Here is a 26,176-nt window from a genome sequence, read left to right on the forward strand (position 1 = left end):
GCGCGAGCCCGGGGCCGACGCGCGCGGGGGGAGGGCAGCCCCCGGGGAGCGCGCGCGCTGTGTGTCTCGGATGGCGGGCGGGCGCGCGCGGGCCCGGGTCTCGGCGGGGCGCGAGGTCGCCGTCGCCGCCTCCGCTTGGCACCCGCCGACAGGCCAACCGGTGGAACGCGGGCCCAGATGGAACGCCAGGGGACCTGGAGGAGGGGCTCTGGTCGCCCGGGACGAGGCAGGCTGCGGGGTTTGGAGAAGTAAAGTAGGTCGGGGGCGGGGGGGGGCGGGGAGGTGAACGGGGTTGAAGGGGAGAGGAGCGCGCGCGCGCGCTCCCGGCGGCCGGGCGGAGGTGCGCGAAGGCGGAGGACTGGGGCGCATGCGCACGTCTGGGCGGGGCCGGGGCGCGCACGCAAGCCCAGGCGGAGCCTGCGTGGGGCACGTACTCCCGGCCTGGGGAGGAAGGCAGACCCGGTTCTTTCCTCCCGGCCCAGGAGGCAAGTCCTGAGAGAAAACTGGACACATGGCCTTTTGCACACTCGCAGGCACGCACACACACAGACGCAGCAGCTTCCCGGCTACCCACTTCGTGCAGCAAAACAAACACATCCCTCTAGACACAGGCCTTGTAATGATAAGTTTTATTAGACTTAGGAGGGCAAGATAATCAATAGTCCCTCAAATTAAAAAACAAAAAACAAAAAAACAGTACAAAAGGTACATACAAAACGTGAGATCAGACGACTAAACTTTCTCGACTCAGGGCCAAGTTCTGCAAGGGAGAAAAAAAGAGGGTGTGAGCTGGGGACTCTGGAGGAGAGTCCAGGAAGGGTCTTAAAGCCAGGGAGGGCTGTTCACTTACCTTCTTAAGCCTCCTCTCCCGGGAAGCCTGGGAGTCGGTCTCAGAGTAAGGGGGAGGCGCTGGAGGGTAGTAGGCCTCCTCATCTTCCTCCCTGTAAGGTCTCCTCCTCTCAGCTGGCCCCTTTTTCCTCAAGGCCTCTTCTAATAAACGCCCATCATATTGGGGGTCCCCAGACCTGGAGCTATCTTCCCGAGGGTCCCGGGAGCGGTGGTAGCGGGACCTAGGGTCAGCATAAGGGCGGTCTCTAGACCTGAAGTCATCATAGTGGGGATCCCGGGAGTGTGGAAATTCCCTTGGGTCATCTTGGTCATAGAGATCATCCCGGCTTCGGCTTCTGGGAGGTCCATACGCTTGGCCTCTCCTCCCCCTACTTGGGGGAGACCTCCTCCCAGATTCAGCAGAGCTTGGCCGGGTAAGGTCATCCAGAGCATCCACAGATCGTGCACGGGGCCGCCCGGCCCCCCAGCCACTCCCTGGCCGCTCCATGGGGGCCTCTTGCTCCCACCGCCTGGGACTCTGAGGGGAGTGGTGACTCCATTCTTCATCTCGGATTGGGGTAAGGGCAGGACCCCGGGATGGCCGGGATCTCCAGTCGTCCTCATGGAGGGAGGTGACTTCACTCATGGCTGTAGGGGAGGGGAGGTGGGGGTGTGTCACTGACTGCTGGGAGGTCAGGAACTCCAGGGCCCAGCAGTGTCACCCACTTGGCTCATACACTTTCTAGAAGACCCTAAACTTCTCATCTTTTTAAGTATTGACATGCAGGGTCCCGTACACTTCTCACTGTGGCTGTGGCTGGGGCAAGGAAGGAGGGACTGTGCCCAGGATTTGCCACAAGCATACACAGGGCAGGGGTCAGGGAGACTTGGTTCTCCCTCCCCACTCAGGAACCCCTCAAACCCCAAGGCTCCCACTCACCCCGCTCTACGCGGCCATTGGGGGCACCAGGTCGAGAAGGGTCAAAGTTGGCCAGCTCTTTTTCCATGTAGTACAGGACCCGCATGGAGTCGTCCTGCTGGCTGGCCTGAATTCTGTAGCCACTGCGGACTTCTAAGGACAGGAGATGGAGGTGATCAGTTTAGAAGAGCAGATGTAGACCCAGCTCCCTCCCCTAAAGGCATGTCCAATCTTTTAACAGTTGGTTCTTACCAGAGGTCACACTGCTGTCTGTGTCACGAAGCAGGGGTACCTGGGAGCTGTGGCCACCAACTGAGGGAGATGACTGTCAGTGGCTGTCTACCTGGAGCAACCCATATCCAGCCTCCTCTCCCCTGCCTCCAATCCCCTTTCTTCCAGCCCCAGACCCCTTAGGACCCAAATGTCCAGCCTACCCCCTGCCCAGCTGCTCCTGGCTCCCCCAGGCCTCACCTGAGCTATTCCTGTCGAAGTCTCCAGGGTACCCATTGTAGATGGGGCCCATGGGAATCATGGCTGGTGGGGGCGGGGTCTTGGCAGGGGAGAGGTGAGCATAGGTGCTTGGGGCGTAGATGCTTGGGACGCCTGAGGTGGCGGCTTTGCCGGCAGCATACACTGGGAAGGACACACAATATGAGAAGGTGGCCAGGAGCCATGCCGCTTTTTGCTGCGTTAGAGGGTCTGGAGGAACATATGCCTGGACCTTCTTCCCGATCCCCCAGCCATGGGGCTTCCCTAGGCACTTGTGTGCACTGGTAACACGTGCTACCAGATGGGGGGCCCCCATCTGGCCCCCATCTGGCAAGCCAGCATGTTTGTATGATGGTTTGCCAACATTTGACAAGGTTTTACATAAAATCCCAGCTCTCTAACCACCTTGTCAGGAGATGTGGCCACCCTGGGCCTGTGTCCTTACAGAGCAGTAGGGTGCAAAGGAGCCCCTGTAGGTAAAGCCCATGTGCTAGATTCTCTAGCTGGATTCAAGTATTCCCTTGACCATTCCAGAAAATGCATCATCTGGGGAGGAATCCCATGCCCACTCCCCTCGCATGACTGCTGGGTCCTCCAGGCCCACATGCAATGGGAATCAGTCTGAGGCAAGAGCGTGGGAGCCTCAGCGTTCACTTGCCTCAGCCAAGCAGCGAACCAAGTACCTCCAGTGGTGGAGGGCCACAGCCACTCCCACCCTACCCCCCGCCTGATTCTAGGCTGGACAGCTCAAGGGCACATCCTCTTTGCTGCCTTCCTCCCCAGGCAAGAGGCTGAGTTCTGGTGGCTGCTCTTGTGTCAGAGTCACTGGGCCCCAGGAGGCTGCTTCCTCCCTGGGATTGGGACAGGGAAATGGGAGGCACAGAAAGCTCCCTCCTCTGATTCAGTTTGGAAACAGAAAGCTCAGCACTCAGCACCCCCAGGAGAAGCCCCTCGGTAGCTCAGGTGATCTGGCAGTTCCCTAACTAACCATGGGAACTGGACCAACTTCTTACTAGCTGGCAGTTGTGGACCAAAGGAACGGGGCCCCTGGCAGTGAGTTCATGGGTTCTCTGAGGTATCAGGGTCTCAGGATGGAAAGAACATGGCCTGGGGACAGGCATTTGCCATTGTGGCCCCAGCCTTAGTTAGTGGGGTAATTGCAGACCTGGATGCAGCCCCGGCAGGGGGGGTTGGGGGCGTCTCTCATCACCTGTGATGTGGGCTAACACCCCCTGCCTGAATACGAAGCTCTCAACTAAAAATGACAAGAGAAACAGGATGGCCAGCAGCCTCCAGAGAGCAGCGGATTTTCCTCAGGGCAGCAATTCTTTGAGGAACCGGGTTGCTCACTGCCGAGTTCAATGTCATAAAATTAGCCAGTGTGGATTGAGCCGCAGCCCTGTGCTGGGTGCTCACACGCACTCTTCCCTTCATGTTCAAACACCTTCTGCGGGGACCTGGCAAAGAAGGAAACCATCCGGGAGAGTGGGTGCTGCTTGTGTGAGGTCACACAGTTTCACTGCCAGGGCTCCAAGGTGCTTCCTGGCCCTTAGTCATTACCAGTGCTGACAGCAACATGTCCGACAGCTAGTGGGTGAGGAACATTTTCTGTAGGCTGAGCCCCGCGCTAAGTACCGGACACACAAGGGGAGGTGGCTCATTAGGCTTCCAAGCAGGTGACCTGTCCAGCCAGGCCTTATATCTCCACCTGCCTAAGCCCACAACAGCCGCCTGCCACTTCACCATGAAGTGCGGAGGGGCACTGCCGTACCTGGACGCTCTAGAAGGAACTGGCAGCGCTCACGTCTCTGAGGAGAGGAGCTGGGCCAGTGGCAAGAGGGAGACTCCCTCTCTTTGCTTCCCCCTTCCTGTTTTGTTTGCTCTCTCCCCTTCCGTCCCCAGCCGTACCTACTCTGATGTGCTAGAGATGGCCTTAAACACAGCATCCGCGTCAATCCCAGAGTGCTTTTGTGGACGTGGGCTTTTAAAATTTTGTAAATTATACAGTGCTGTAAACCTTGTCTGGTGTCTTACTTTTTCATTGCAGATTTTGTTTTTCAAGGCAGCTTTTCTTCCCAGTGAATGGCATTTTGCACTATCTGAATCCTTTTTTTTTTTTTTTTTAACCATGTGCATAAATTATGCTTTCAAAACAAACAACTCCAAATAAGTGAAAATCTAAATGAGCATTGAAGACAGCAGATCCTCCTTGGCCCACTTTGTTCCAGATTGCTCAAACCCTCCAGAACAGTGACAGTGTCCTGGGAAGCGGGCAGAGGGCTACCTCCTCCCCTGGAAGCCAGGAGAGAGGCCTGCAGGGGTGGGCGTGTGAGGGGCACTTACAGGCCTCCGGACAGCAGCACTTCTCCGGGCAGCAGGGACACCTGACATAACAGCAGCACGTGTGGGGGCAGCACTGACACCAGCAGATGCCCAGGAGGAGGAAGACGAGGAAGGCAGCCAAGCAGACCACGACCACAAATAGCCAGTCTGCGGAGGGAGGAGAAAAGGCCATGAGCGGGAGGCCTGGGAGGACACGGGGACACGTGGACACAGGCACAGCGGGGCAGTGCAGAGTCACGGGTGGGGCGAAGCTGTTTGTGAAACTTGCTGGGGACGTTGCAGCCCCCTGCTGGATTCTCCGTGCCAGACGCCGGGGCGCAGCAGCAGAGGGATGCCCGCCCTCTACGACCCAGGCCAGTCCTGAATTTAGGGAGCTTGCACTGGGCTCATCAGGGAAGGCAGAGAATGAGGGGTGACCTGGCTGGAGCAAGAACAGGATGGAGCCTCAGAGAAGGGACAGAGAGCCAGCTGCCCAGATCCTCGTCTCTAGAAGAGTAAGGCAGGCACCAGTCAACAGGAGCCCCCTGCCTACACCCCAGGCCCCTGCTCAGCCAGCCCAGCCCACCCCAAATCCCAGGGCCAGGTCACCTGATGCCACGGAGTTGGAGTCAGGTGAGGTTAGTGGGGGTCCACAGAGAGCAGTGTTTAGGGTGGGGGAGAATACTTAGCAGCGGTAAGTGGTGTCGGGGGCGGGGGGGGGGGGGGGACGCCACCCCGTACCTTCCATGGGCCCCGCCTGAAAACCAGGTAAGAGCTCTGCCACCCCCGAGGTCCTGCCTGGAGGGACAAAAGAAAGACAGATTATGCTGGCAGGGGCCAGCCCAGCCTGCCCCTACCCTGAAGCCAAGCTCCAGGCTCATCAGGGTGAAGGTGTCCTGAAGCAGACGGGCTGGTAGCCCAGGAGGGTCCTGGCACACAGTTCCTGACGCGCGCCCCCCACCAGTTGAGTGCTATTTTCCAGAAGGCTTCCACCACATAATTTACCCACTCTCTCATGCCATGGGGAATTCTCTTGCCCCAAAGGGTCCCGTGGTTCTGAAGGTTCAACCTCCGTGTGGGCACTCCATCTTTTCCACATACACGGGTCCTATCGCCCCAAAGGGCTCCATGTCATGTGACAGGGACAGTCCTGTTCCATCAGGCAGAGGAGGCACAGTGCCCGAGGGCCCATGAAAATGTTTTAATTTTATTTTAAAATCTGAAGAAAAAAATATAGTAACACTGAATATATAATAATGAATTTACAGCAATGCAATCATAAAACACGTATTTTTAATACGAAGGAAGAGGCCCATGAAGGCAAAAGTGCCAACAGGCCATCAAAATCGTAGCGTGGCCTTGAGTTCCGTCTCATTTCACACTCTGTCCCATACGCACATTCCATGGCCCAGCTGGTGCCGCCGGTTGCTCTGTGTCCCACTAGCATCGTACTGCCGGGGCACCCACACACCAGCTGTGCGTCAACAAAGCTCTCCCCCACAGACCTCACATACTCCGTGCCACCTGCCCCGACGAGGAGGTTCTAGCACGCAAGCCAGCGGTTCCCAAAGTGTGGTCCTGTCCACGAGGCTACAACTCTCAGAATGACACCACGCCATCATTCGCCTTTTTCGCACCCCATCTCCCGCAGGTGCGCAGGGGTTTTCCAGAGGCTCCGTGCCGGGCGATGACCTCATCGCTCTGAGGATAATGGATCGGGTGCCCACGTGCCTCGTGCTTAAAAAAACCTCCTGCTTTCAGTTTGTAATAATCCGCAAAACCGTCCACGAAAACTCTTCGCGAGCCTCGATAGTTGTTTAATGCGTTAAGCAGGTCCTAACACTACATTTTGGGAAATGCTGATGTAGAATGTGCATGTGACCAAAGGCCAGCGTTCTCTGGGTCACCCACACGTGAGCTCTGCTGTGATCTGAACACCCTGGAGCACGTCCCCCATCATGTGTGTGCTCATTCACACATGCGTTTCCTTGCATCACACGTGTGATGATGGCAACGCCCAGCCCAGCAGCGCCACGCGTATAGCACACGCCTCACATATAGCACGCGCCACACATGACTATATGTGTTGGCCGGTAACAGAGCATCTGGCTAATGGCAGCGTCCCTTCCACGCATGGCAGCAGGATCCAGCCTTCCCTCCTCACTCCCTGCCAATTAACTCTGAGAATTTTGAGATTTTTAAAAACGGAGACCAGGAAGAGGTAGAATCCCCAGCGCTCTCCACTCTCAGTGTGGCTCTGGCTTATCTGAATTGTTGGGGGGAGGGGTCCCTGCCTGGGGTGCAGGGCAAAGAGAAGCCCCAGTGACTGGTGGTGCCATGAGGGGAGAGCGAAGCAGGCGACAGAGTCCAGAGAGCGAGCTGGAAGGCGGAGGGCAGACGGCAGACATACACAAGTGGCTGAAGAAGGGGCCCCGGTCCCGGTTCCCACCCCCTTCCCGGGCCCGCAGGGCCCAAGCCCACTCACCCAGAACGATGAGCTCTGCATAGGCCTCGTTGTTCCCCTGGAGGTCCTGCGCTGAGACCACGGAGCAGTAATATACACCGCTGTCCCCCCAACCCGTCTGGTCAAAGGTCAGGTCAGCATCTGCAACAGGAGACAGGTGAGGGAGCCTCGGGGGAGGGCATCAGGGCCTCCCAGAGAGCATGTCAGGGAAGAGGGTAAGAGAGCAGGCCTACACACGGACCACGGGAACAGTAAATGACTCGTACCAAGGGTGTGCTTTTTAGGCTCTGTTGTAACTACCTAACACGGGGTGTTTCAACTAGTCTGTGAGGTGGGTCCTGTTACCTTTCCTGTTCGGTAGATGAGAAAAGAGGTCTGGCGAGATCACCTAATCTGACCCAGGTCATAAGAGTCGTCAGTGGTGGAGCTGGATGGTCTGACTCCAGAGCCTGGGCTGCAGATTTATAGCCATTGTCTTACCACCTCTCACAGCAAAGGGGACTCCCCCGACAAGAACCACCATAGTGCCTGGGATAGACCCAGGGGCAGGGGGCTGGGGTGGCGAGGCAGAGAAATAGGCCAGATTCCAGGAATTGGGAGCCGCCCAGGCCTGGGAAAGAGTGGCTGTGAGAGACACTAGGGCCGCCCCCAGTTCCCGAGTCACCAGCCCCACATTCCAGGTCAGGCCCAGGGCTTGGGACGCTCACACGGGCCAGGAGCCTGTCAATTACAGCGGTAATGAAAGTCTTTCAGCACATCCGGTTTCCTCCCTACTCCTCTGGCCCTAATTAGTTAAACCCCTTCGGCCATTCACCCACGTGGGATGGGGTGGGACCCCAGGCGACTCCCCAGGAAGCCCTTGAAGGATGGAAGAGAGGAACAGGCCAGAAATGAGCACCCCCCTCTCCCACCCCAGGAGTCCAGGCCGCTTTCTCCGCAGCTGCTCTGGCTCTCTGGCTCCTGCTGACCTGCCTACCTCCCTGACCCGCCCACCCAATGCCCTTCCCCATGTGGGCCCCAAGGGCACGAAGTGTGTGCCCCAGTCTGCACCACCTGGGACCCAGCAGGGCATCAGTCCACTGATGAAGTAATGAAAGAGCTGATCCCTCTTCCTTTTTCAAAAGGCCTCGCGCCTATAGGAAACCCTCCTGCCGAGGTCCTCCTACGCCGCTCCAAGCACCTTACCCCAGCCCACAAGGCCCTTGGCAAGATCTGGCCACTGGTTACCACACCAGCCTCAAACCCACTGTTCTCCTTTGCTCACTAGACTCCAGACACACTGGCCTCCTCACCGTCCCCCAAGATGCTGGGCCCATACCTGCCTGGCACTGGGTTCCTAGACGCTCACAGGGCCGGGTCCATCCTGCAAGCGTAACCTCCACCTGACTGCTGAATTGTATCAGCCAGCTCGGGGGCTGACCCTCCGTGACCCCATGCCCAAGGGAATGTGGGCTCCATGCAGGCAGAACCCGGCCTGTCTCGGCCACTACTGAGTCCCCACTGCTTGGCACGGGGCCTTGGCCAGGACCTGGAAATGAACCCCTTCCCTCTTCGTGCCCACCTTCCTTAGCACCTGCTGTCTGTTCCAGCATTCTGGGCACATGGCTGTATTCAAATAGGCACTTGATACACTCATTCAATATTCAACACATAATCACCAAATGCACCCTATGTTCCGGACATACCCGAGGCAACTGGCGTGCTAGAAAGGCAGTCCTCCAAGTGTGATCTACAGACCCCGGGGTTCCCCCAGATCTTTTCAGAGGTGTCCTTGAGGTCAAAGTTATCATCATAATAATACTAAGGTGTTATCTGCCTTTCTCACTCAATCTCTCGTGCGTTGCCAGGAAGTTTTCCAGAGGCTATAAAGCCTGTGCTGTCACAGTATACTGAATGCAGCAGCGGCTCTGAGAAGCCAGCTTCTCCTGCTCGGGCAGACTTGCAGGAGATGTGCAAAAATACAAAACTAAAGCAATGCCATACTCTTCGTTAAAGGTTTTTGCTTGGGTTTGGAAAATATGGTTCTTTTTCCATAAGAAAGCATGTTATTTATATTAACCTATAACAAATTGGTTATTGTCATTTTAAATATTTTTTAAACTCCTCTGTTTGCTAGTCATAAAAGCAAAGTTCTCTGAAGTATTTAAGAGTGGAGAGGCCCTACAACCGACAAGTTTGAGAACCACTGCTACATACAGCAGATATAAATCCCCGCTCTGACGGAGCTCAGATCCTAACTGGGAAAGAAAGACAAATAAACTTAAATATACCACGTATCAGACGGTGATAAGGAGTATGGAGAAACCCAACCAGAGAAGGCAGACGGAAAGTGCCAGAGGTGGGAGTTGTGTAAATTTAAGGGGTGGCCAGGGAAGCCTTACACGTAAGGTGACCTTCCGAGCAGCTGTGAGGGAGTAGAGGACACAACTCCCCTCCACAATCACACATCTAGCCACTGATTATTGAGCTCTTCCTCTGTGCTGGGTCCCTTTCCATGTATTCTCACTGAATCCTCATAAAACGCTGAACTACGTGCTCCCAAATCTTCCTGATTCTCCGGAACACCCTCTCGGCCCATCATTTTTCCACCTGTGTCCTTAAATCAGACTCCAACCAAGTCTCCAAAACCAGAGCTGAGGGGCGGGTCCCTACCCTGTGCTGCAGAGGTGGATGGGAACCCCCGGCTACAGCCAAAGTTCACAGGCCAGGAGTTGAAATCCCCTGGCTCCTCTGGGCCGGATCCCAGGCTCAATGTTTTCTTTGAGGCTGTATAACGTTTTCAAAACCCACACAAAATATGGCTTTCCAGCTGCTTTTGATCAATTCTAAGGCCCGGGCCCACCTCCTTCCTGCAAGGCGCACCCTGTTCCCGGTCTATGTGTGGTCCTGACATCACTCGGGCTGGGCATTGCCCTCATTGTTTTAGGTGCCAGGAGGAGGTGCTGGGTCTCCAGTTGAGAACAGAGCAGGGCCTCCTCCACATCTCTGGGCCTCTGGTTCCTTATCTGCATCAGGCAGAAGCAGCCTTCACCCCAGGGGTCCCATGGGCTTTCTAGTGCTACTGGGTGGTGGGGGGGGGGGGGAGGGCACACGTGCCCAGGCAGCCTGGCGAGGTAGAAACAAGGCTCCCATCCCGGCGCTCCACGTCACCCAAAGCAAGGAGGAATGGAGGGGTAGCCAGAGGCACCCTGAGCTGAGGGACACACCATTATGGTTTGCCAAGGACAACTTCCAGTTAAAACCTGGACAGCTGGTGGCCCTAGGAACACCAAAAGGGGGTCCGCTTTTCTCCATCCTCAAAGCTGAAATGGAGGAAGCTCCCGCGGCTCCCAGATTTCCTGAGAGGACATACACACAATGGATATTTACACATTACTGCCTGTATCAAACACGACACAGAGCGCGTCAAGGCAGCTTGAAACCCCCACGTCAAGGCACCTTAGGCCTCTGGAACAAGAAGAGTCTACCCCAGGAGAGCCTGAGGGTCACTCTGGAGTTTTAGCCTCAGCAGAGGAGGCGTGATTCCAGCCAGCCTTCAAGGACACTCTCAGTTTGGCGGTATCCGGACAGGGCTGCTGGGTAGTCACGCCTGGTCCAGGCCAGAGACGGCTCTGGGTTATAGGGGAGGGGCCTGTACAGGTTGAACCCCCAAGAAGCTCTCTGACCTCAAGAACAGCAGGATGCTTTGGGCTGAGCTGCTCATGAAAAGTCAGGGCAAGCTGTTCGGGTCCCTCCCCCAAGCACGACTGACAGACTGGGTCTCTGGAACCCTGCCTTCTGTCCATGGTCTAGACAGAGCGAGGGAGTGTGCTCCACGACCTGCCTGGTCTCTCGGGGTCTGCAAAGGGACGCTCCCTTCCCTGCTCTGTCCCCATGCCCAAGATTAAAACTCTAATCCTTATTTAAGACAGTGAAAGGGTAAATCCATTACATGGGTTGAGCGTTCATCCCTCGCCCACTACAGCCCCATCACCTTCCCCGAGATTCTTTAGGGTCTGGTCCTTCTATCTCTTATTTTAATGTTTATTTATTTTTGAGAGAGAGAGACAGAGACAGAGTGCGAGCTGGGGAGGGGCAGAGAGAGAGGGAGACAGAATGCGAAGCAGGCCCCGGGCTCTAAGCTGTCAGCACAGAGCCCGACGCGGGGGGCTCCAACTCACAAACTGTGAGATCGTGACCTGGCCAAGTCGGACGCTTAACCGACTGAGCCACCCAGGCACCCCTAGGGTCTGGTCCTTCAAAAATCATATTCACTAAACGTCTTAAGGGGTGCGCCCTGACTCATTCCATATAGTAGGTGGCCCTAGCTGGCTTGCTCTGTAGCACTTAGTACTCCCTGAAATTCTCTTTTTCTGCTTGTTTACTGCCAGTCTCACCCCACTAGAATGTCACCTCCTTGAGCACAGACGTCCTGATCGCCACTTACATCCACAGCACCTAACATTTAGCAGATGCTCGATAAATACCGGAAGAATGAATGGATGACTTCCTACCTACTCCTTACTTAGTCCCAAAAGGCATTTCCTATTAGCTGGCAGCATTATGGTTAAAGACCAGGCTTCTGAAGTCTGCCTGGGTTCAAATCCCAGCTCCAGCTCCTTCTTAGCTGTGTGTCTAGACAGACAGCCACTCTAACCTCTCTGAGCCCCAAAGCCAAGAGTGTAAAATGTGGTCACGAGGACTGCATAGGAGAAGGTATGTAAGGTGCCTGGCAAGTCATAGGCTTTATCCATGAAAATCTCTCACCCCGTCAGCTTACTCATGTTACCACCTTGGTGAGCCCTTTGCTGACCACCCTGGGCAAGTAAAGGGATTACAAGCTTGGAGATGAGACCCAAAGTGGCCGCCTTAGAATCGCAGCTCTGTGACCCCGTGTAAGCTGCTTTACCTCTCTGGACCTCTATACAATGACAATAGAATCTCACACAATTACTGTGTGGTCTAAATGAGTTAATCCATACGAACCCGGATGAGGGCCTTGGCACATACTTATGTACATTTTTACATATTGTTGCTGGTATTAGTATCATTCTAGAACCGCTGCTTCTCTTCATTACCCAATTTTATGTTCCAAGCACTTGACACTACATGTTATCTCATTGGTCTCCCTCACTGGAATGTGGTCTCCACAAGGGAAAGGATTTGATGAACTTCCAGCATCAAACGGCACCTGTATACGTTAGGTGCTCAATAAATCTTTGTTGTTAAGTAAAGCACAGACGGATGAAGGGATGGATGGAAGGAAGGATCCCTCCCTTCATCAAGCCTTTTAGACACTGGTGCTCAAGAGCTTCCAGGGGGGGCGATGCGAGGTTGGGCACAAGGGAGCCAACACCGCCACCCAAGCAAGCCCCGCCCCGTCCCCTGCCCTGCCCAGCCCAACATACTTCCTGTGATGGTGATCCTTCGGCCCTGGTAGTAGTCTCCCAGGGTCACAGCATTGCCCTGCTTGGTGGCTACAACCCTGACAGTGCGCATGCTGTCCTGGCACTCCACGTAGGGATTGTAGCCTGGGTTACCGGCCGCCAGTTGGGCATTGAGCTGGTTGTCCACACTGGCTGGGGAGAAGGCATCGGCGATGCGGTCCCGGCAGAAAGACTTGTACTTCCAGATCACAATGGGTGCCGTGGGAGTCGTGGTGGCTTGGTAGGTGCAGGGCAGGGTCACGGGCTGGAAGAGGATCACCACGTGGTAGGGGTCTGACACAGTCACCTGGATGGCGCTGGCAGGAGCTGAGGGCAAGGGGAGAGTCAGCAAGGGCTTGTGTGAGCTCAGGGAAGTGCCTCAGGAGTGAGCAACATCACTGGTCACCAGTGGGACACTTGCAAGTGTAATGGTTTTACAGAATGCCTAGCACACATTGTTCCTTAATCCCTGGGACTGGAGAGGCTGCTCAGATAATCATGCCCATTTCCTAGACCCGTGGGGCTAAAGTGGTAAGTGCAAGGTCACACAGCCAGATTTCTTGGCACGTCCTGTCCATCCCTCTTCCTAGAGTGTGGCCTTGGCTCCCTCTTCCCTTAGCCATTCTCTCATGAGAAGGACCTCTCTCTGTGGCCTAAGCAGGAAGGCGCAAAGACCACCCCAAGGCCACTGCACTCAAGGCCCTACTGCAAAAACAACCACTAAAGGTTCCAAGTTCCATGGGGTCTTGTGACTGGGGGGCGAGGGAGGGGAGTGGAATTTTGGAGTTGTTTCACTGAACTCTTTTGCCATGGAGTAGCTAAAGCCCCCATAGTGTCTCCATCAGCCTCCCACCTCACCCGACCCTAATCCATCTCAAAAGTGAACACACCAAAAGTGCTTGGGTAAGGATAAAGTCCCCTCCACATCCCCACCCAAACATCTGATCCAGGTGAAAGCTTGCCAGCAGAAGATGGTTTCACACCAAGTCCGTTAAGTCCATCCCACCAGACCCTTAAGCAGATACTTCGCAACATGGACGGGGCTGGGGCCTGGGGAGTCCCAATCCTACATCCACCCAAAGCCTGGGCTCTGTTTCTTGAACTCCTTCTCCAGGCGGCGTCTGATCCAGCCCTCCAGTGTCCGCTCTCCGTTACCCCAGGTCTTAGAAATCTTGGGGTGCGCCCAAATCCCCATCCCGGCCTTTGCCAGTGATCGGGTGGTCCTTTCATCCCGACATCACAAAAGGTCCCCTTCTCCTTGCCGCTCCAGGATTCGCGGTCCGGGGAGTTTCACTTCCTGCTATCTCTGAACTAGGGCGGGGGAGAGTTCCTTGGCTCGAATGGGGAATTCCCTTCACCCTGGCACCCAGATTTCCCGAGACCCTGGGGATCCAGAGATCCTAGTCTCGGCGCTCCCCCTCCCCCAGCTCTCCAGCCCGCTCGGCTGTGTAGAACTCCATCCATCCCCCTTCTACAGTGCCGTCCCGCCGCTCCGCCGACCAGAGGCCCCGCTCTCCATACCTGTGCACAAGGTGCTGAGAAAAAGCCACACGAAGACGACCGCGCCCCAGCCCCGAAAGGCTAGGTGAGGGCCCATCCCCCAGGAGAGCCCGCGAGCCACTGGCGCCATCGCGGCCGTCTGGGCGCGTCTGGCCCGCGCGTCCCCTACTTGGTACCGAGAGGGTAGGGGGCGCGGCGCGCACCAAGCCTGGGAGGGGTGCTTGCTCCTCCCCTTCCCGCTTCCGTTCCTTGTCCCTATTCCAAGCCCACCCTGCCCTGTTCCAGGACTTTAATTAGCGTAAATAACGTGGATGAGGAGCACGCTTCAGCTTTCGGGGAGAAACCCGCCGGACCCACTGTGGCTCCCCGAGCCACTCCACCCCCTGCGCGCTCTGGGGAATGGATCAGCCCAGGTACACTGGGTGAGAGCAGAGGGCTGGGCCAGGGGGTGGGCGGTGGGGAGGGGCTCCTCCACCTCCCTCCCCGGAAGTGGGCTGACCCAGGTACGCTCCGGCCCCGAGGGTCGGAACCAAGTGACCAGCCCGCCGGGAGGGCGCCTGCGGACTGGGGGTCCTGTCCGGCCCTCTTCTGCTCTGGCGAAGCCGCGCAGAGTGTAACTCACGAGAACCGACGCTTAACTGGGGTGATTCACCTGTTGAGGGGGGCGGGTCCCTCCCTGCACCTGTTCCCTCTCTGCCCACACCCCTCTGCCCGCCTGGCGATGGACCCGCCTGGGTACACCCTGCGGGGAGGGGCGAGTCTTAGCGAGCTTTGGGCTGGGGGAGGCTCCCGTCCAGGGAGAACGGAGGCGTTGCGGGCCTGTTGTGCCCTCCACTTAGATAATTGAAAGAACTGAGTGAAGTTTCCGGAAAGGAAGCTCTGCGCTCTTAGGGACGCCCGAGGGGAATCAGGCGCAGGAAAAGTTGGAATTCTTTTTGGGAAGTTTTCTCCGCCTCCCTTCCCAAGTCGCGGTTCAGTCCCCGGGCAGCCATCGCCCCAGGTTAGGCCTCCGGACACGCTCGCTCTTAAAGGGCCGAGCGGAAGCGCGCAACTACGAATAGGTTTCGGCGTAAGGATTCCCAGGGTCTGGGCCACCTGCGCCCGAGGGTGGGGTGTGTCGAGGCACTCGAACGCGAGGCGTTCAGCGCGGCTCTTCTGCCCCCCGAAGGCGGCTCGGGGAAGCGCCTCCTGGGGAGCACTAGGCGCTTACTCGACAGACTCCCTGGAGGTAGCGAACTGGCCACTGGCTGGCCGGTGGCCGGTGCAGTGGCCTCGGATATTTTGTCCCACTGCATCCTGTTAAAATTCAAGTCGGATCACGTACAGCTGTTCAAAAACTTTCTGTGGCTCCCCTTGCCAGAAGAAACCAAAATACTTACCGCGGCCTGAGCTCTCTCTGGCTTCCCCTCCTTCCACTCTCCTCCAGGCTCACTCAACTCCAGCCACACGGGCTCCCGCCCGATACTGGAATGTGTCTCTCCCACTCCCACTCAGACCTGTTGTACTACTCCCTCTGGCCGAACCCCCTTCCTGCAGATGGCCACTTGACTTTCCGCCTCCTTTACGGCTCTACAGAAAGGTCATTTCTTATAAAATTTCAACCCTCCCTCGCCTCTTTGTTTTTTGTGTATCTGTGATAAAATATACATACCATTTTAGCCGTTTGCATTTATTTTTTAAAGTTTAGTTGTTTATTTTGAGAGAGAGAGAGAGGGAGAGAATCCCAAGCAGGCTCCTTTGCTGTCAGCAAGGAGCCTGACATAGGTCTCGATCCCACCAATGGAGAGACCATGACCTGAGCCAAAATCAAGAGCCACCGAGGTGCCCCAACCTGTTTGTAAGTGTCCAGTTCAGTGGCATTAATTACATTCATAGCGTTACCTTCTCATCGCCACTATCTATACCCTTTTTTCATCATCCCCAATAAACTCTATCAATTCAACCATAACTCCCCATTCCTACCTGCCCCCCAACCCCTGGTAACCTTTTCTCTACTTTCTTTGTCAAACTCGCCTATTCTGAGTAACTCATGTAAGTGGAATCATACAACATTTGTCCTTCTATGTCTGGCTTATTCACTAAGCATAATGTTTTTCAAGGTCTGTCGATGTCGTAGGATATATCACATCGAAAATTTCCTTCCATTTTATGGCTTCCATTTAAAGTATTCAATGTATGCCACATTTTGTGTGTCCACTTGTCTATTGTTAGACCCTTGTGTTCTTTTCCACCTTTTGATTATTGTACCTAATGCTGCCGTGAACATTGGTGTATAGATACCTGCTTTCAGTTCATTAGGGTATATATCCAGGAGTAGGATTGCTAGGTCATATGGTAGTTCCTAATCCTGAGTAACTGCCAAGATCACATCAGCTGCACCTTTTACATTCCCACCACTAACCCAGGATGGTTCCAACCTCTCCACGGCCTCACTGACATTTATTATTTCCCATCTTCCCGATTATAGCCATACTAGTTGGCGCGAAGTAGCATCTCATCATAGTTTTGCTTTACATTTCCCTAATGGCTAAGGATGGTGAGCACCTTTTCATGTACTTACTGGCCATTTGTACATCTTCTTTGGAGAAATGTCTGTTCAAATATTTACCCATTTTTGAATTGGGTTGTGTTGTCGTGGAGTTGAAATTCTTTCTACATTCTAAGTATCAATCCCTCGTCAGATATATAATCTGCAAGTATTTTCCCCATTCTGTAGGTTGTCTTTTCACTTTCTTAACAGTGGTCTTTGACACTATTAAGTTCTTAACAAAGGTTCTTAATTTGATGCAGTTCTGTTTATCTGTTTTTTTTTTTTTCTTTTGTTGCCTACGCTTTTGGTGTCATATCCATGAAATTGTTGCCAAATCCAAGGTCATGAATATTTTTCCCAATATTTTCTTCTAAGAGTTTTATAGTTTCGGCTCTTAAGTTAGATCTTTGATGTATTTTGAATTAATTTTTGTACATGGTACAAGGTAAGAGTCCCAACTTCATTCTTCTGCATGTGGTCATCCAGTTTTCCCAGCACCATTTGTGGAAAAGACTGTCCTTTAACCGTTGAATGATTTGGGCACTTTTGTCAAAACTCAGTTGACCACATATATGAGGGTTTATTTCTGGGTTCTCTGTTCTATTCCATTGGTCTCTATATCTGCCCTTATGACAGTACCATACTGTTTCAATTTCTGTAGCTTTGTAGTAAGATGTGAAGTGTGAGTCCTCTGACTTTGTTCTTTTTCTCCCCAAGGTTGTTTTGGCTATTCAGGTTCAGGGCAATTCCATATGAATTTGAAGATTTGCTTCTATTTCTTTGAAATAGGCTGTTGGAACTTCGATAGGCATTGCATTGAATCTGTAGATCACTCTGGGGAGTATTGACATGTTAAGTCTTCCCATCTATGAACACTGAATGTCTTTCCATTTCTTTAGATATTCTTTAACTTCTTTCAACAATCTTTTATAGTTTCAGCTTCCAAGTCTTTCACCTCCTTTTTCTTTTTTTTTTTTTAATCTGATAGAGAGAGCAGGTGTGCCGCACACAAGTGGAGGAGAGGAGCAGAGAGAGAAGAGAGAGAGGATCTTAAGCAGGCTCCATGTTCGGTGCAGAGCCCAACATGGGGCTCGATCCCACGACCCTGGGGTCATGACCTGAACTGAAACAAGAGTCAGACGCTCAACTAAGTAAGCCACCCAGGTACCTCTCACTTCCTTGATTAGATTTATCTTAAGTATTCAATTCTTTTAGATGCTACTGTAAATTAAATGGAATTGTTTTTTTATTTCCTCTTTGGTTGTTTAATGCTGTTGTATTGAAACACAACTGACTTTTATGTTAGTCTTATACCTTGAAAGTTTCTTGAATTCATTTATTTATTAACTCTGGTGGCTTTCTTGTGCATTCTCTTGGACTTTTTCTATACAGGATTATGTCATTTGTGACTAGGGGTAATTTTATCTCTCTCCAATTTGAATGCTTTTTACTTCTTTTTCTTGTCTGATTGCTATGTTAGGATTTCTAGTATTGAATAGAAGCAGTGAAAGTAGGCATGCTTGTCTTGTTCTTGACCTTAGAAGGAAAATATTCAATCTTTCACCATGGAGTATGATGTAGCTGTGGATTTCCATAATACTCTTTATCAGGTTGAGAATTTTCCCTCTATTCTTAGTTTTCAGAGGGTTTTTGTCAATAGAGTTTATTTGATTTTGTCAAATGCCTTTTCTCCATCGAGATAATCATGTGTTTCTTTTCCTTTCATTCTATTAATGTGATATATTACTTTGATTAGTTTTCTTATGTTGAACCACCCCCTTACATTCTTGGATAAATTCTAGTTAGTATCTTTTAATATGCTGTTGGTTTTGCATTGCTAATATTTTCTTGTGATTTTGCATCTATATTCATAAGGGACAATGAACTGTAATTTTCTTTTCTTGTCATGTCTTTGTCTGGCTTTGGTATCAGGGTAATGTTGGCTACATAGAATGAGTTATGAAGTGTTTCCCCCCCCCCCCTTCAATTTTTTGGAAGAATTTGAGAAGGATTGTTGTTAATTCTTCTTTAAATGTTTTGTTAATCTGTGAAATCATCTGTCCCTGGCTTTCCTTTGCTGGGAGGTTTTAGATTACTGATTCAGTCTCTTTACTTATTATAGGTCTGTTGAGATTTTCTGTTTCTTTTTGGGTTAGTTTAGGTAGATGTATGTTTCAAGGAATTTGTCCATTTCTTCTAGGTTATCTAATTTCTTGGCAGATAGTTATTCCTAGTATTCTCTTGTAATTCTTTTTATTTCTGTAGGGCCAGTAGTAGTGTCCTCACTTTCATTTCTGATTTCAGTTATTTGTGTCTTCTATCTTTTGTTTTATCAGTCTAGCCAAAGCTTTGTCATTTTTGTTGATATTAAAAAAAAAAAAACCTTTTGGTTTCATTGTTTCTCTTGATATTAAAAAAAAAAACCTTTTGGTTTCATTGTTTCTCTTCCCCCCACGTCTCTATTTTATTTCATTCTGGTCTACTTTTCATTATTTCCTTCCTTCTGCTAGTTTAAGTTTTGGTATATTGCATTTTAATTTATCTCTAAGTATTTTCTAATTTCCCTTGTGATTTCTTTTGACTCACTATTTTAGAGTGTTTATTTTCCACAGTTGTAAATTTTCTGTTTTTCTTTCTGTTATTGATTTCTTACTTAAGCTCACTGTGACCAGAGAAGATGGTTTGTATGATACCTATTTTTTTTTTTCAAATCTACTGAGATTTAGTTGGTGGTCTAACACATGGTATATCCCGGAAAATGACTCATGCATACTTGTATTTGTTGTTGGGTAGAGTGTTCTGTATATGTCTGTCAGTGCTAGTTGTTTTATTGTGTTGTTCAAGTCTTTTATTCCTTACTTACTACTTGTTTGTTCTATCCATTATTGAAAGTGGAATATTGAAGCCTCCAACAATTATTGTAGAACTGTCTATTTCTCTGTGCAGTTCTGTTCACATTTGCTTCATATTTTAAGGTACATAAATGTATAGGGTATGGTTTCTTGCTGTGCTGAAACTGTTATTAATAGATACTGTCTTTCTTTGTCTCTTGAAACCGATTTTCAATTTGTCTGATATTAACATAGCCATTCCGGCTCTCTTTTGGTTATGATTTGCATGGAATATTCTTTTCTATCCTTTCACTTTCATCCTGTTTGTGTCTTTGAGTCTAAAGTGAGTCTCTTGTAGACAGCCTATGGTTGGATCATGTTTTCTTTATCTATTCCACCAATCTCCATCTTTTGACTTAAAGTAATTACTGATGAGGAGGGACTTATTTTTGCCACTTTGCTATTTATTTTCTGTATGCCTCAAAGCCTTCTCTTTGTGCCTTTCATTTACTCCATTACTGCCTTATTCTGTGTTTAGTTCATGTTTTTACAGTAAAATGTTTTGACTCCCTTCTCATTTCCAATTATATATATATCCTATGGCAATTTTCTTTGTGGTAACCCTGGGAATTACATTACATATAAAAGCTCCTGAAGTTATAACACTTCAGTCTGAATTTATACCAGCTTAATTAACTTCAATATCATATAAAAACTGGGCTCCTGTACATCTCTATCACCTCCTTCCATTATTGGTGTCTCAAATTACATCTTCATAAAGTGTTTTCCCAATAGCAAAGATTAATAATTATTTTTATGGATTTTCTTCTAAGTCATGTAGACAATTAAAAGTGGATTTTAATATAATAATATCAGCTTTAATAATTGCCCATGTATTTACCTCTGCTGCAGAGCTTTATTTCTTCCTATAGCTTCTGGTTACTGTCCAGCATCCTTTCATTTCGATTAGGAGGACTCCCTTTATCATTTCTTTCAGGGCAGATCTAATGGCAACAACATCTCTCAGCTTTTGCTTATCTGGGCATGCTTTAATTTTCCTCTCATTGTTGAAGGATGATTTTGCTACTTATAGAATTCCTGGTTGAAAAAAATTCTTTTCTCTCAGAACTTTGAATATTTCAACCAATTGCCTTCTGGCCTCCAGGGTTTCTGACAAGAAATCAGCTAAAACTCTTACTGGGAACCACTTTATGTAACAAGTTGCTTCTCTTTTGCTACTTTCAAGATTGTCCCTTTCTCTTTGGCTTTTACCAGTTTGGTTACAATGTGTCTTGGCATGCGTCTTTTGAGGTTAATGCTGTTGAAGTTTGGTGAGCTTCTTTGATTTATAGATTCATGTCTTTCTTAAAACTTGGGAGGTTTCTGGCCAATATTTCTTCAAATGTAGTTTTGTAGTAGCTTTCTCTCTGTCTTCTTCTGGGACTCCAACAATACGTATGTTGGTCTGCCTGATGGTGTTTCATAGGTCCCTGAGGTTCTGTTCACTCTTCTTCAATCTTCTTCCCTTCTATTCCTCAGACTCAATACTGTCGGTTGTCCTATCTTCAAGTTCACTGATTTTGTCTTCTGCCTCCTCACATCTGTTTTGAACTCCTCGAATGATTTTTTCATCTCAGTAATTGTATTATTCAGCTCCAGAATGTCTATTTTTAATATTTTCGATCTCCCTACTGATATTCTCATTTTGTTCATACATCATTGTCCTGTTTTTCACCATGTCTTCTTAAGCTCTTTTAACATTTTAAGACTATTGTTTAAGTCTTTGTCTAGTCGTCTGCCACCTGGGCTTCCTTGGGGATAATTTTTTCTTTGAATGGGCTATACTTTTCTGTTTCTTTAATGCCTTATGACTTTTTTTTTTGTTTCAAATGGACATTTGAATCTTATAATGTGGTAACTCTGGATATCATATATCCCCCTCTCCCCAGGGCTTGCTGGTAGTTGTTGTTGTTTTAAGGTATCTCTGTGCTGGGGATCAGCCCAAAGTGTAAGTTTAGGGTCATCTCAGATCTTTTCTGAGTTTGCATTTTCCCCTGGACTTATGCAATGACTTTCTGAATTCCCCTACATTCTGTGTGTATGGTTGCTTGCAAATGTCCTAATCCATAAATGTCCGGCTTCCAAAAGGGGTAAAAGGGGAGAAAGCCCAGAGGCTGCCCTTTTAAATTTCCCGGAAGCTGCTTCAGCCAGCGGGGGTCGAAACAATGGTGGCCTGCCTCTGTGTCTGCACTTCTGTGATCAGAAGCAGTAATCTGCAGTCAGAACACAGAACCTTGATATTTAGAGGGCAAAGTCCTTGTTGCACATTCTCCAATAACAACAGTGGCTGAGCACTTTATTTACAACATCTCATCAAATCTTCATAAGTGCCCTTTATTGCCAGTACCATTAAAATCCCTGTTTGAAAATGAGGAAACAGGTTTACAAAGAGAAAGCCATTTGATCAGGCCTCCATTGCAGGAAGAGACTTCATTGCAGTTCCTTAAATTGTAAGAAAGAGAAAAAGCAGCCCCTGATAGCTGGTAGCTGACCTGACACTAATCACAGTGTTGGTGTCATTAGGAGGTGGCCTGTAACTCACAGCTAAGTCATGGTATGCTATTGAACAGAAACAACCTAACAGAATACTAATATCACACAAAGCCTCTCTGTGACTGTGATGAACCAAGACAAAAACAAGATCACGCTATAATCATGTCTGAACAGACATGACAGGGACATTGTCCAAGCCACAAAATACCAAATGTCCTCCCCCTCTCCCAGGTCATATGAGTGACTGCCACTTTAGCTACACTGCATTCTTCTGATCTTCTAGATAGTATAGAATTACTCCCCCCAAATAAGCATTCTCTTCTACATCTCTTCTGTATACAAAATTACTCCCCCCAAATAAGCATTCTCTTCTACGTCTCTTCTGTATACAACCCCCGGATTTTGTTTGTCTTCAATGACTTCTGTAGTCAGAGAGGGTTATACTTCCCCAGTCCTAGAAAACAAATTCTGATTGTCTTAAGCCAATCATGGGAATTCTCTTTTCTCTCAGGGATTGGTTTGGGTCTGCACATGGGACCTAATCTTGGCTAATGGAACCTTAGGAGATCTGATGGGATGATTTTGCAAATGATTTTAACTTTCTGATGTAAAAGAACACTGCTTGTGGTAACTATCAACTGTGGTAATCTGACTTCCTTCTACTAAATGTTTTAACTGACTTCCTTCTACTAAACTGACTTCCTTCTACTAAATGTTTTCTGGGCATAGTAGAATTCCATTTCCTTTGTTGGATTGGTGAACTGGTGGTACCATGTAACCATTTCTGGCCAGTGGTTTGTGAGCCAGTGACAGGTGTCATTTCAGTCCAGAGCATTTAATTATGGATGTGAAATCTGACAGAGCTCTCTTTTTTCCTCCTCTGGTATGAAACTGGAAATGTTTGAGGTGGCTTTGCTCCATCATCCTGGGTCCCTGAGTGATTATAATACCAACCCACAATGGATGCGGAGCTTGAGTGAGAAATAAACCTTTGTTTTTGTAAGTCATTGAGATGTGTAAGCCTGAGGCATTGCTACATTTGCTGTACAAGCAAATAGCCTATCTTGAGTGATACAGAAATTAGTATCAGGAGTGAGGTGTTGCTGTAACCAAAAAGAAAAACACATGGCACTGGCTTCAAACACAACAAAAGGAACAAGAAATGTATTTGAAACCAGCAGGATGGAGGCTGTTGGCTGAGCTACTTTTTTTTTTTTTAGGTTTATTTATTTATTTTGAGAGAGAGAGAGAGCGAGCAAGCACATGGGAGGGGCAGAGAGAGGGAGAGAAAGAATCCCAAGAAGGCTCCGCACTGTCAGCGTAGAGCCCAAGGCAGGGATCAAACTCATGAACCTTGAGATCATGACCTGAGCCGAAACCAGAAGCCGGATGCTTAACGGACTGAGCCACCCAGTCACCCCTGCCTGAGATACTTCTAAAGGCAAATGATTTACGTCATGAACTTGCAGCTTTAGTGGAAGCAGCTGGAATACAGAAGAGCATGCGTGAAAGTTCCCTAAAGTTGGCCAAAATCTGGGAAGGCCCTTGAGAGGCAAAATCCAATTAGCACTCAGATTTTGTGAAAGATAGAATCAAAGGCGCAGCACTAATTAAATCTTGATTACCCATTGTTAAAGACTCTGAATGAATTCAGATACTCCCAGAAAATCCTTAAGATACCCCCAGGTAGGCAAAAGTGCTCAGTGAAAGAGAAATGAAGAATATGGCTCCCGATGCGTGCCTGATGCGGTGCCTCTGCAGTGACAGACAGAGAGGGAGAGAGTGGGAAAGAGATGGGGCACACCTTGCACAGAACTGTGGGTGTGGGTTTTTTTGCAAATGGAGTTGGCCGGAGCCTCTGAGAATCCTTAGGTCCCAAACTTTGGAAGGCAGGAAGCAGGCCAAGGAAACCGTTCATGTGGAAAGGAGGGCACCTCTTTCAATGGCACCTCAGATGTAACCAAGGATGATAATGGCAAAGAAGATAGTTCTCTGGAGAGTGGAGACAGGAGCCCAGGGAACAAAGATTTAGAAAGCACCCCCACCCCACCTCAATTGGCAGATCTGGTGCTAATTAAGCGGTCCTCCCCACTTGCAAGACAGGAGGCCCTTGCAGTGTTTCGTCAGTGGATTTTAGAAATGATACAGACCAGTGATGTCTGTGTACTCCTAGAAGTGCAGCAGACCCAGTTTCATTCCACTGCCCAGGGCTGATGCCCGAGTTCTGTGGGTGACTTCACAATGCCCAGGATGGTTCCCAGCACCCTTTTGTAGTCTCAGGCTACCGGGTTGGCCACCCTGTGGCTGCTTAGCCTTTCTCTCCCCACTCTGTGGGCCCAGATATGAATCAGTTGTGCCTACAAGAGTCTCTGCCAGCAGGCCCTAGTCTCAGGCAATGATGTCGTCCTGCAGTGTGACTATCCCAAAACACTCTGGTGCTTCTCTTCCTTTCTAGGGGAAGATCCCTTCCTGCTCTCCTCAATGCCTCACATAAAGAAACTGCCTGGGGGCAGCCTTCAACTGACCAACCCTCAGCCCTCCCAGACAGGCCTCTATCACTGCCAGGACAATGACAACGCCCTCGTGGTAGAGTATGAGATTGATTTCCAAGATGCCACCCACCGCCTTGCATGTTACGCACAAAAGCCTGGGCCAAAAGCCCCTGCAAAATGAGACCCTGAGACTGGGTGGCCACGTACTCGTCTTCACCCACTGGGAGCCCGGCAGGACTGTAACCGCTGTGGGGGGCCTGGTGAGCAGAAACGCCTGGGGTATTGCTACATTGGGGAGCCCCAGGAAAAACCCATGCCCTGTTGGCTCTATCTGAGAGCGGAGAAGGCACGACACAGCCGTATGTGGCCCGAATTGCAGGTGGAAGCCTGTCTTGTACCCTGTGACCACGTTAAGGAAATCAACCAGCCATACTTCATCTTTGACATATATCAGTTGGGCAAGTTGACCAACAACATGTGGCTTACCTGCCCCATGGCCTCCATCTACAGGTGACTGGACCAGGGCATCAGCCCTGCATCTGACCCTCACCTAGGCTTTGTTTCCTAAGCCCACCTGGGCCAGGGGTTTGCCTTCCAGTGGAAAAGCAGGCTCTGTCTCCCACCCATAAGCCTTCATGGTCAGTCTGTCTAGGAAGGGGTCTCTTCACTGTCTTGTTCAGGTAGATGTTCATTCAGTAGGAACTACTTTTGCCCCTTCTGAGCCAGGCCCTGGGTAGGGTGCTACTGGGGACACAGGGGTGACCAAAAAAGTTTAGTCCCTGCCTTCATAGGCTCCTGATATTCAGGAGTGACCAAATGTAAAACCTAGAGACCAAGCACCTTGACCCATATTCATGTCAACATCATCACCAGTGTTGTTTCTGTCTCCTCACTGAACTCTGATGAATACAATCTGTTTACGCATCCTTGCATCAATGCCATGGTATTTTTATTACTATCCCTTTGTAATAAGTCATGATATCTGGTAGTATAGATTTTCCAACTTCGTCCTTCAAGACTGTCTTGATTAGTCTTAGCCATTTGTATAAAAATTTTGGAATCAGCTTGTAGTTTCCATCCCCGCCAAAACCCTATGTTTTAATAAATGGGGACTTCATTGAATTGAAAGATAAATTTGGGTAGAATCAGTATATTACAATATTTAGACTTCTGATCCATTGACATCATAAATATTTCTTTTATTTAGGGTTTGTTAAATTTCTCCCAGTAATGTACAGTTATTAATGTAGAGATTTTACATGTTTTATTATATTTATTTCTAAATACTTGATTTTCATGCAATTACAAATGTGTCTTTTTTATGGATTTATAAGGCATGATTTAATAAGTTGGTGCATGAAATAAAATAATCCAAGGTTGTAAACAGTGTTTTGACTATTGACAAAATTTTAATATACCTGATATTAAGATCTGATTCAAGTCACAGGCATATATTATATATATACATACACATAACAAATATATTATACATATTATTATAATGTACAACATACATAAAATATATATTATATACAGTATTATATTATGTTGTACACCTGAAACTAGTATAACCTTCTATTTTAATTATCCCTCTTCAAACCCCTCTTCAATTATCATCCCTCTATACAGAGACAGGTATAACTGAAATATAATGTTATATTAGTTTCAGATGTACAACATAGTGATTCGATATTTGTATACACTGTGAAATAATCACCATGATAAATCTAATTACCATCCATCATCATACAAAATTACAAAATTTTTTTCTTGTAATAAGAATTTTTAAGATTTATTCTCTTAATAACTTTCAAATATGCAATAAAATATTATTGACCATTGT

At 49.4% G+C, this 26,176-nt stretch overlaps 2 protein-coding genes and 1 pseudogene across 3 annotated transcripts in view; 1 reads left to right on the forward strand and 2 right to left on the reverse strand.

Moving 5' to 3' along the window:
* USF2 (upstream transcription factor 2, c-fos interacting) overlaps positions 1 to 513 on the reverse strand; it is a 10,398-nt gene extending 9,885 nt beyond the window's left edge. The window contains exon 1 of the mRNA XM_049622351.1: positions 435 to 513. Within this exon, the coding sequence (XP_049478308.1) occupies positions 435 to 513 (79 nt within the window). The remainder of the gene's footprint in view (positions 1 to 434) is intronic.
* Positions 514 to 616: 103 nt separating this feature from the next.
* Positions 617 to 14,302, reverse strand: LSR (lipolysis stimulated lipoprotein receptor). Of its 2 annotated transcripts, XM_049621033.1 has the most exons (10): positions 13,949 to 14,302; positions 12,410 to 12,754; positions 7,044 to 7,163; positions 5,300 to 5,356; positions 4,580 to 4,726; positions 2,219 to 2,380; positions 2,000 to 2,059; positions 1,769 to 1,900; positions 851 to 1,476; positions 617 to 760 (listed from the first exon to the last, which is right to left on the reverse strand). In XM_049621033.1, the coding sequence occupies exons 1-10, from the start codon at positions 14,055 to 14,057 to the stop codon at positions 725 to 727; spliced, it is 1,794 nt and encodes a 597-aa protein (XP_049476990.1). In that variant the 5' UTR covers positions 14,058 to 14,302; the 3' UTR covers positions 617 to 724. The 2 variants fall into 2 exon arrangements, with proteins under 2 accessions (XP_049476990.1, XP_049476991.1); XM_049621034.1 differs by lacking the exon at positions 5,300 to 5,356 and having other exon boundaries at positions 13,949 to 14,300.
* A 3,720-nt stretch (positions 14,303 to 18,022) lies between these two features.
* LOC125915382 (protein FAM187B-like) lies at positions 18,023 to 25,714 on the forward strand (annotated as a pseudogene).
* The last annotated feature ends 462 nt before the right edge of the window (positions 25,715 to 26,176 follow it).

Source organism: Panthera uncia, assembly GCF_023721935.1.
Source record: "Panthera uncia isolate 11264 chromosome E2 unlocalized genomic scaffold, Puncia_PCG_1.0 HiC_scaffold_19, whole genome shotgun sequence".
Classification (NCBI taxonomy): Eukaryota; Metazoa; Chordata; class Mammalia; order Carnivora; family Felidae; genus Panthera; species Panthera uncia.